The following is a 10,872-nucleotide window of genomic DNA, read 5'->3' as shown; positions in this document are numbered from 1 at the left end:
TTAATCACTGGAAGGGAGAATGAATGGGCTTTGTGGGATCTAAGGGAATGGCAGGATCCCCCTTTGGCTGCCTCATAAGTGGTTTTGCTAGCACACCAAAGTTAGGAATCCATAGGCAAAGATACCTGCAAGCCCCAAGAAAGAAAGGATTTCACCCTTTGTGGTAGGAGTAAGGAGTTCAGAAACTAGCCATCTTTATTTTTCTGGTGTTGGGGGTGAGGTGGACTCCCAAATAGGTAGCTGAAGGAGAAGAAATTTGGGCCTTGCTGGGGGACACTTGATATCCCCTGGAGGCCAGGAAATTAAGGAGAGCAACAGCGTGGGCCTGCGAATCCTCATAGGAGGGGCTACAAAGGAGGAGGTCATCCACATATTGTATTAAAGTGCTAGAGGTTGGAGGAAGTTCAGGTAAGTCTTGAGCTAAGGCCTGGCTGAAGAAGTGGGCGCTATCCCGATATCCCTGTGGCAGTACTGTCCAGGTGAGTTGTTGGGAAAGATGTATATCAGGATCAGTCCAAGTGAAGGCAAACAGGTTTTGACAGGAAGGGTGTATGGGAATAGAGAAAAAGACATCTTTGAGGTCAAGTGCAGAGAATAAACAGGTTGTCATTGGGATTGTGGATAGAATATAAGGGTTAGGAACGATTGGGGTTATGGGTAAAACAGCCACATTGATGGCCCTGAGGTCGTGAACTAAATTGTATGAGCCATTAGGCTTTATAACCAGAAGGATGGTTGTATTAAAAGGCGAGTGGGTAGGCCGTAAGAGATGAGAAGAAAGGAGTTTGTGTATGACGGGTTTTAAGCCTATTAGGTGTTTGTTAGTGATGGGGTATTGTGGGACATTAGGGAACAAAGAGGGGTTCTACAACTTAAAAGGATAGGGGAATGGTGCATAGCAATGGAGGGAGAAGAAGTGTCTCCTACTACAGGATTAACCTTGTCCAAGGGGAAGGGAAAGGTGGAAGCCTCAGGGGCCAGGTCTGGGGTGACCTGTAACAGGAGTATTGTAGCTGGAGTTAAAGTATTTAGGGCCGGCCCCATGGCTCACTCAGGAAAGTGCGGCGCTGGTAGCACCAAGGCCATGGGTTCAGATCCTATATAGGGATGGCCAGTACGCTCACTGGCTGAGCGTGGTGCAGACCACACTGTGCCAAGGGTTGCGATCCCCTTACCGGTCAAAAAAAAAAAAAAAAAAGGAAAGAAAAGAAAAAAGTATTTAGGGTAAAAGTAGCTTTGAATTTGAAAAGAATGTCCCATCCCAGTTAAGGGGGCTGGGCATTGAGGCATTATTAAAAATTTGTGTGCGAATTGGGTGTAAGGCAGGGTGCAGGAAAGGGGTTGAGTGATCCATGAGCAGTATTCTGATCCCATGACCCCTAGTACTATGAGAGAGGATGGGGTTGTTGGTCCTGCATATTCAGGAAGGGTAGAGTAAGTGGCCCCTGTATTGATGACAAAAAAATCAGCTTACCTGCTTCAAGGCGAGTTACCTGGGCTCACATATGGTGATCTCTGTGGGGGCCTTGGGCCCTGGGCATCATCAGTCCTCCTCCTGGGCATCACCAGTCCCCAGTGACCTGCCTATTTGCAGTGAGGGCAGGGCCTGGGAGGGAGCCTGGGGTTAGAACAGGTCCATACCCAGTGGCCCAGTCGACTGCATTTGAGGCAGTTCCCAGGTGGCTTGCCCCTAGAGGCAGCCGGCTTTGGAGTATGTGAACCACAGATAGTGTTAGCTAGGAGCTGGTATTTGACCTGATCTCTTTTGTAATGATCTTTCTTATCCTCTTCTTCCCTATTGTTAAAAACCTTGAAAGCTGCATTGAGGAGGTCTCATTAGATTGTATTTGGACCATCCTCAAGTTTTTTAGTTTTTATCGAATATCAGGGGCTGATTGGATAATGAAATGAGAGTGTAAGAGGACCGTGCCTGCAGGGGAGTTTGGGTCTATACATGTGTATTTATGTAAAGCCTCAGAGAGGCAGGTTACAAACTCACTGGGATTTTTGGTGGATCTCTGTGTGATTTCTCTAAGCTTGTCATAATTGACAGACTTGTGAGTAGCCTTTTGGAGGCCATAAATCAAGTGTGTGATCATGTTATCCTGGAGATCCTGATCCCCATAGTCCCAATTTGGGTCCATGCAAGGTACAGCAATGGCTCCCCCAGGCCACCTGTTATTTTGAGCATGTACTTCATCTGCCTGTTGTTGGGCTGTTATCCAGACCTGCTCCCTGTCTTCGGGGGACAAAGTAGTAGTGAGGATCATAAAAATATCATGCCAGGTGAGATCATAAGACTGGGTGAGATATCTGAATTCCTTAACATACGTCTCTGGGATGACTGGAAAGATCCCAGTCATTTTTTGATTTGGGAGAGATTGGAAAGAGAAAAGCGGATATGTACCCAGATAATTCCTTCCATCCCAGCCACTTCATGGAGGGGATATAAAGAAGCTGAAGCTGAGGCAGGGTTGTTACCTGATGAAGAGGAAGAAGGAGAGAGGTTGGGTGGCTCAAACTCACTGGGATTTTTGGTGGATCTCTGTGTGATTTCTCTAAGCTTGTCATAATTGACAGACTTGTGAGTAGCCTTTTGGAGGCCATAAATCAAGTGTGTGATCATGTTATCCTGGAGATCCTGATCCCCATAGTCCCAATTTGGGTCCATGCAAGGTACAGCAATGGCTCCCCCAGGCCACCTGTTATTTTGAGCATGTACTTCATCTGCCTGTTGTTGGGCTGTTATCCAGACCTGCTCCCTGTCTTCGGGGGACAAAGTAGTAGTGAGGATCATAAAAATATCATGCCAGGTGAGATCATAAGACTGGGTGAGATATCTGAATTCCTTAACATACGTCTCTGGGATGACTGGAAAGATCCCAGTCATTTTTTGATTTGGGAGAGATTGGAAAGAGAAAAGGGGATATGTACCCAGATAATTCCTTCCATCCCAGCCACTTCATGGAGGGGATATAAAGGAGCTGAAGCTGAGGCAGGGTTGTTACCTGATGAAGAGGAAGAAGGAGAGAGGTTGGGTGGCTGAGGACGAGCATCTTGAGACCAGGTGTGGGAAAGAGAGGGAAAAGGTGAAGGGCTGGTGAAGGATCTAGAGTGTAAGGAGGTGGTCTGATGGTTCAAAAGATTGATCCAAGTCTGGAAGGGGAAGTCAAGCATGAGCTAGGAAAATTTGAGACTTAGGACAGTTTTGACAGAGAAAAGGACACAACCAGAGATAGAAGAAGCCTTGAACATAAGGAATCTCTCTGACTTTGCCATTTTGGTGATAAAAGCTGTCTAAATCTCTGAGAGTATCTCAATTGAGAGTGCTGTCTTGTAGCCACTGGGATCCATTGTAACAAGGTGTTTGAGTTTTAATGTCTCCCTGGAGGCCGAGACCAGATAATTCCTTCCATCCCAGCCACTTCATGGAGGGGATATAAAGGAGCTGAAGCTGAGGCAGGGTTGTTACCTGATGAAGAGGAAGAAGGAGAGAGGTTGGGTGGCTGAGGACGAGCATCTTGAGACCAGGTGTGGGAAAGAGAGGGAAAAGGTGAAGGGCTGGTGAAGGATCTAGAGTGTAAGGAGGTGGTCTGATGGTTCAAAAGATTGATCCAAGTCTGGAAGGGGAAGTCAAGCATGAGCTAGGAAAATTTGAGACTTAGGACAGTTTTGACAGAGAAAAGGACACAACCAGAGATAGAAGAAGCCTTGAACATAAGGAATCTCTCTGACTTTGCCATTTTGGTGATAAAAGCTGTCTAAATCTCTGAGAGTATCTCAATTGAGAGTGCTGTCTTGTAGCCACTGGGATCCATTGTAACAAGGTGTTTGAGTTTTAATGTCTCCCTGGAGGCCGAGAGATTGTCCAGGAGACAGCCTGGAGGTGTAGAGCACAGAGTACAGTAGAAAATGAGACATTTAGGTTTAATGTCTCCCTGGAGGTCAAGGGGTAAATTGGCCAGGAGACAGCCAAAGGGCATAAAGTGTGGAGGTTTGGATTGTGAGGATCCCATGTAGAGGGTGAGAAAGGAGGTGATCAGTCCCAGTAGAAGAAAGGTAACACCGAGGAGCATCCTCATTGGTGTGCACCTTCTTTTTGAGAGAAGAGCCACCAACTGGCTAGAGGAGCATCCTCCAATAGCTGGGGAGCATGAGAGGGGTTCCCTTGGCCAGGCACCTGGTCTTCAGGAAGTAGACACTATTCATAAAAAGTAATCGGGGGAACCTCTAGAAGTAGGACAGACCCACTGACTCACCCTGAATTGAGGCTGATGTTGGATGCATTGGTCTGAAATGGCAAAAGGAGAGAGTCCTGGAGGTACCCAGTTTGGCAGGTCCGGGAAGGGCAGCCGGAGGCCAATCAACCCAAGAGAGGGGATCATCTGAAGGTCCCAGCCAGGACCCTTCCCGGGTTTCAGCACCAAAGTGAAAGAAAGTAAGATGAGATGCCAGGTACTGATCAAGCTTTATTAAAAGAAAAGAATCTGCTGGGCTGTGCTCAAAATGGAAGACAACACCAGGTGTGGGGGTGGGAGAGGTTATATAGACTGTAAGGAAGGCTGACATAATCAGGGAGGGGTTTAGTGCTGGTGGAGTTTCTATTTCTCAGAAACCATGAGGTTTCTCGTAAGGGAAAGGCTGGCGGCCATTTTCTAAGGAGTGTATGTAAAATGGTGCTGGGCATGTCCAGAACCTATCATTTGGGTGGGGGGAAGTAACGACTATGTTTTATTGATTTTTTAAAAGCACAAGTTTGATAGATATTTATTGAACAAATAAATAAGAGAATGAATAAATGAGTAAATTAATAAAAACTAATTTATTCTCCATGATTTTTAGAAAAAAGCCTAAGAAAAAGTCTAATATTTATATGTCAAACACAAAGTACTTTATATCCATTGTCTTATTCAATCCTCATAATAATCTAATGAGGTGTTGCTATTATCATCCCGATTTTAAAGAGTGAGTGAGTGATCCTCAGAGAAATTAACTGACTTTTCTGAGGTTACCAGGCTGGTAAAGTCAACTCCACGTTCACCTAACTCCAGAGTGCATGTTCTCTCTACTAGTTTTTCCATCATTTATTTCTCCTGAGTAATCCTAAAAAGTCTTTAGACTCAGTGTAATGTCTACAGCTTTTACATTTCTTAGTGGCCCCTCATTTCACAGGTAAAGTAAGCTGCAGACTTGGTAACAGACCTATTGACATCAAAACACATATCATTTACTCTTATATATGAGCTGCCTAAAGAAATCCAAATAGATATTTTCATATCATCTAATTCTATTAAATTGCTTGCAAGAAAGCTAGAGGATGACAGTTTTGGAGATTTTATATTTCCGCCCCAAGTAAAAGGCTTAGGACAAGAGAACTGCTACAATATGGAAAGGTCTTAGGTGTATACTTTAGATAGCAATTTATAATAAAATTCAGAAATGCTTTTGAGAAAATATAGAAAAATAGTTATCTTAAAGACTACTTCTGTCAGATACAACTCTTTGAACATCTGCTGTTAGTATTTGGAGTTTTAGAAATATTATTGATGCCCCAGCTCTCCTATCAATAAATATATACAAGGAAATTTAAGGGAATGGCTGCTAGATGAGCTTGTAGTTAACCTGAACATAGTTCTTGGAAGTTACTTCAGATGACTAAGTTAATTCTGCCTTGCTCAGCACAATTTGGAAATGGACTCTTATTCTTCCCAAGTGGAGTGGTGCCCCCACTGCCCGTGAGCCTTGCTTGTCACAAATAGCTGCCAAAACAAGACAGTTGGCTGCTTTCATCAAACTGTTTAATCTCTACTGGCCTAGGGATGAGTCCTTGCAGCTTGAATTCAAAGGTGCTGAGAAGTGCCAGCAGCTTGCTTGTCAATCCACAATGAACTCACTTTTCTGGCTTCATGCTTTTTCATCCTTTGCTAAAATGCAAATGACCCTAGAAGAGGTCACCTTAAAATGTATCAGTCAATGATCCCTTACAGCTAGGGTTACAAAGTGATTTTTGTCCTTTGTGCCCACTCTAAGAGCAGTGGTGGCCGTCAAGAGTGCTCCATTGGGAAGAGTGGTGGCACTATACCTTGGCTCAGCAGGAGAGAAGAATGTGATGGATTAGAGATGTCTGCGTGGGCACTTGGTGGCCCATATGCCAGGCATTTGTGGGTCCTGATTTAGTGTGGGTGAGGGAGGTGATCACACCTTTCCTGATATCAGAGTTTAGGGGGAAAAAATGAGAAATAAGTGTATTTCTTAGGGAAAAGGTGGATCAAAGGAAAGGGAGCTGAGGACTCTAAAAATAAGCTTCCCACTTGCTGGCTTTGCAGAGGGCAATCCTGCCCCTCAGCTACTCCTCTTTGTATTCTTTACACCTGGCCATGAAGCTTTGCAAAGCCACAGCTACCCTCAAGGTACCACTGTATTTAGTGGTTAAGAGATTAACATTTGGACTTTAATCTCTTTTCAACCACCAAAGTGCTCAGATCTCACACATTCATAGTTGTAATTTTAGTGTCTGTCAACTGACAGGTTGCACCATATGAAAAGATTCATAGTAAATGAGATCCTGATCACCGTGACCCCAATGCACCCCACGGCCCACAAAGATCCATTGCCTTCATATTAGGAGCCCCCTCTTCTTTCCAGAGGTGAATTCAATGTTATATGGAAACTGGTATAACATACATGTGTGTATTTTGAACAGAATTTTCCAGTCCCAGCTCACAGAGGCTGAGTAAGTTCACATGTCTCCCAGGCATGTCTTTTTATAAGGATTCAGCCTCTCTAGCCTTCCTAGCCCCTATTCTAAACCTCTCTACTCCCCAGGACTCAATGTCTCATTTCTCTTTACCTAGTAGCCTTTAGCAAATGCAAATTAAGGACAGATTACCAAAAACTCTGGTAGCACCTACATTTCTTTCCCCTCTCTTCTTCCTGGCATTCCCCATCCCCCCAAGTAAAACAGGAAAGGTGGGAGGGGCAAGACCCCTATTGTCACTTAGGATGAACTTCCTTGTACACTTTTTTGCCATTAGGACAACCCACACCATCACCACCATCACCACCACCACCACCACTCCTAGGTTGTCCCAACCTCCTATTTGTGTGTTTTCTTACCTTTAAATGCCATGAATGAGCATGCTCAGGACTGTTTCAAGCTGCATTCATTCTCCATGCTAAAGCCTGGGCCAGCAGTATAATTAGAGCTACAGCAATATACTTACAGATTAATATAGATAAAGTTAGGTTGGATCTTATGCAATACCCTTGTAGGAACTAGAGAAGACCTGGAAAGCAGGAAGTCAAAGGTTGAGGCTCTCTCTACAGAGGATTCTAAATCATGGCTTGCCTGTCCTCAGCTTCTCTGTTTGGAAGTTGTTTGCCTGCAGCTCAGCAAATTCTCAGTGAGCACAGCATGCCAGGTTCCGGGACAGGGGGCACCTGGAAGATCTGTGATTCCTCTTAGTGGTTTTTAAAAATCACTTTTAATTTACTTCTTTAGCTTCTGTGATTTGCTTTAAGCATCAAACCCCAAAATCAATTTTTCTCCTTAAATTAGAACTTGAGGATTTTAAACTAGGAGATTCCCCCTATAATCATTTTAATTTTCTCATTTTATTATTGTGGTAAAATTCGCATAACATAAAATTCACCATTTTGGCCATTAAGTGAAAGAATCCAGACACAAAAAGCCAGATATGGCATAATTTCATTCATTTGAGATATCCACAGTCGGCAAAGCCACAGAGGGAGAAAGTTGATTAGCAGTTGCCAGAGGCTGGAGCAGGGGAATGAGGAGAGACTGCTTGGTGGGCACAAAGTGGCCTTCTGGGGTGATAAGAATGTTCTGGAGCTAGGTAGTGGTAACGGTACACAGCACTGTGACTGTACTAAATGCCACTGAATTGTACCCATTAAAATGTTTGTTTTTGGGCCTAGCCCGTGGCGCACTCGGGAGAGTGCGGCGCTGGGAGTGCAGTAGCGCTCCCGCCACAGGTTCGGATCCTATATAGGGATGACCGGTGCGCTCACAGCATCTCACTGGCTGAGCGCAGTGCGGCCGGTCTCAAAAAGGACAAAAAAAAAAAGTTTGTTTTTAATTTAATTTCACTAACGTGGCGCACTCGGGAGAGTGCGGCGCTGGGAGTGCAGTAGCGCTCCCGCCACAGGTTCGGATCCTATATAGGGATGACCAGTGCGCTCACAGCATCTCACTGGCTGAGCACAGTGCGGCCGGTCTCAAAAAGGACAAAAAAAAAAAGTTTGTTTTTAATTTAATTTCACTAAGAATATAAAAATTAATTTATGTGTAAAAACAAAAAAGTTTATTTGTACCAAGTGCCAAGTGAATGGCATATATATGGGGAAAGTGTGGTGCAGAGATTAAAAACGCGGGTTTGTGCGTTAGGTTTCCTTAGAATCCAGACTCTGCTGCTCGCTCACTCAGTGACCTGAGGAAAGGTAAATAATCCCTCCAGTCCTTCTCTGTAAAGTAGCAATAATCCCAATGCCTCCCTCTCAGGGTTGTTCTGGGACATATTGAGAGACTATATAAAATGCTCAGCACAGAGCTTGGCAATTAATGTGCTACTATAAAATAAGTAGCCTAGGAATTTGGAGACAGGGAGTGAGATGGCTCCCTGCTGGAGGGACAGCCTGAGAGAGAGCTGGGCTCAGAAGGCATGACAAAGTGAAGACACTGAGCTGGGAAGGGGAAGGGGATGAGGGAAGGGAGTGCGTGGCAGAATCAAGCTGCAAACATTTGAAAATATAAATTGAGATTCACCTGTGTTGGGAAACAACAGGTGTAATGCAGGGTGTCTTGCCCCACATCTGGGGCATCGCTGTGTAATTTGGGAATGTTTCTCAACTTTAGCTTCTCTCTTTGTGAGAAGGAAAAGCATCTCTCCCTGAACTGGCAAAGTTGTCAACCTCAGCTAAAGCAGAGACCAAGTGAGAATGGCTTTGCACGAAGTGGAATCGGTGACATTTTCCTGACACACTCTGGCATCTCGGCAGTTAAATGTCAGGTTTCAGACCTGAGCAGAAGCATGTTTACTTAAAAAGACCAGGGTAAGGCATGGGAGCCTGGCAGCTCCAGCTGCTTACGGTGTTAGACATCTGTGATGTGGAGGTCAGAGTAATTTAGGGATTACTTAGCAGCAGATGTCCAATGTCCATGTTGCTGTGTAGAAACAAGTAAAAGAAAGGAAAATAGCTATTCTACCAAGTTCCTTGATTCCATTAAACCATTTTTAAGATTTTGAAAAAATGATGGCTTCTCCTTAAAAGAGGGTTAAAGTAAACAATATTCAAAAAAAAAAAAAAAAAAGGAACCCACACATCTAGATAAATAAATCTTTTTGCATTTTACCTATTGAATTTCTATACCTCAAAATCATCTTTGGCTGATGAAACAGAGCTTGGTGAACTTTATCTGAGGAATTCTTTTCCCTTTGCAGCAAGAAGCCAAAACCACATCAAAGCACACCTCCCCAACAGAAGCCTCTGACCTTAGCCTACGATGGAGACTTAGACATGTAACCTGAAAAAGAAATCCAAATGTAGACATCAACTGCCTTAACTGCTTTCTCTTTTGTAGCTCTCAGACTTCTCAGTTTTTTGAGGAATCTCACGATGTGATGTATTGGGCAGAATACAAAAATTGCAAAAGTAATATTGCCTCAACTTCATTTGGACATGGAGTAAAGGATTAGGTCTGCCATTTTGTTTTCAAGTTGTTTGTAGGTGTGAGTGTTTTGCTTTTTGGTTTTCCCAAGGAACCTGAAAACCCTTCTCTTCTTGTTTGGAAATGGGAGGAAGAAAACATGATGGAATTCCCACAGACTTGCATAAACTTGATCTTCAGCAGCATAATGACAATCCAGAGGAAAGTCCAATCAAGGCATTTACTGTCAATGACGAGTCTGACACTGCATTGTTATGCACTATATTAGTGCAAAGTCTTTATTCTTCCCATACTTCAACACTGAGTTTTCTAGAATTTACATTAGTTCAAAGACTTTCAAATTGGATTGCCTATTTTCATGAACACAGAGAGAGCGGGTTACCATTTCAGAAATTCTCTGAGTTTTTACCTTGAAATATTGTATTTTGTTTAGTTGTCAGGGGATGATGGCACTTCATGGGTTGCATCTATTGCAATTAACAGTGTGTGTGTAATTGCTGGACTAGATGAAAGCAAGGTGGTTTCTGAATGGAAACGTGTACTGGATGTTAGAGTGTACAAATGAGATAGGTATTTATGTTGGAGAATGAGGTAGATTATTTGATTACTCAAACTGTATTTTAACAAAAACTTACCCATGTAGATATAGCATTAACCACACACAGTTGTAATTCAGTTTAATGATGACAAACTCGGCTTTTGTAATTTCAATTTTCTTATCTGAGTATTTATAAATTCTTTTTGTGAATTTAATTATCTGACCTCATTTAATATACATCAAACACCATTGACAAACTCAGCTTTTGTAATTTCAATTTTCTTATCCGAATATTTATAAATTCTTTTTGTGAATTTAATTATCTGACCTCATTTAATATACATCAAACACCAATCCTCTTTGTAGCAAGTCTTGCTTTTATAAGGTTTCAATAATATCTAAAACTACACATTCGAAAGCTGAGACCATTTTATGGAGATAATTGTTTGTAACTGTAGGTGTTCAGAGTGAGAAGGTGCCATCTTGTGGTATTGACTTGTATTTATAACAAATAAAGTGCTCACGAGACTGCAGTTTTGGTTGTTCTAGATTTATTTATTTCTGAAGTGTCCTTGCTTTGGGGGGAAAAAAAGAACAGTTTTAAATACCAGTTTTCCAGTGTTCCTGTTTTAGGAGTCGACAGCTG

The 10,872-nt window shown here is 43.0% G+C and overlaps 1 protein-coding gene across 1 annotated transcript in view; it reads left to right on the top strand.

Moving 5' to 3' along the window:
* LOC103590118 (thrombospondin type-1 domain-containing protein 7B-like) overlaps positions 1–10,456 on the top strand; it is a 419,640-nt gene extending 409,184 nt beyond the window's left edge. The window contains exon 22 of the mRNA XM_008572266.1: positions 9,462–10,456. Coding sequence (XP_008570488.1) covers positions 9,462–9,543 — 82 coding nt within the window. The 3' untranslated portion in view covers positions 9,544–10,456. The remainder of the gene's footprint in view (positions 1–9,461) is intronic.
* Positions 10,457–10,872: the final 416 nt, after the last annotated feature.

Source organism: Galeopterus variegatus, unplaced genomic scaffold (assembly GCF_000696425.1).
Source record: "Galeopterus variegatus unplaced genomic scaffold, G_variegatus-3.0.2 Scaffold770, whole genome shotgun sequence".
NCBI lineage: Eukaryota > Metazoa > Chordata > Mammalia > Dermoptera > Cynocephalidae > Galeopterus > Galeopterus variegatus.
The sequence above is the reverse complement of the archived record's forward strand: the minus strand, read 5'-3'. Positions and strand labels throughout refer to the sequence as shown.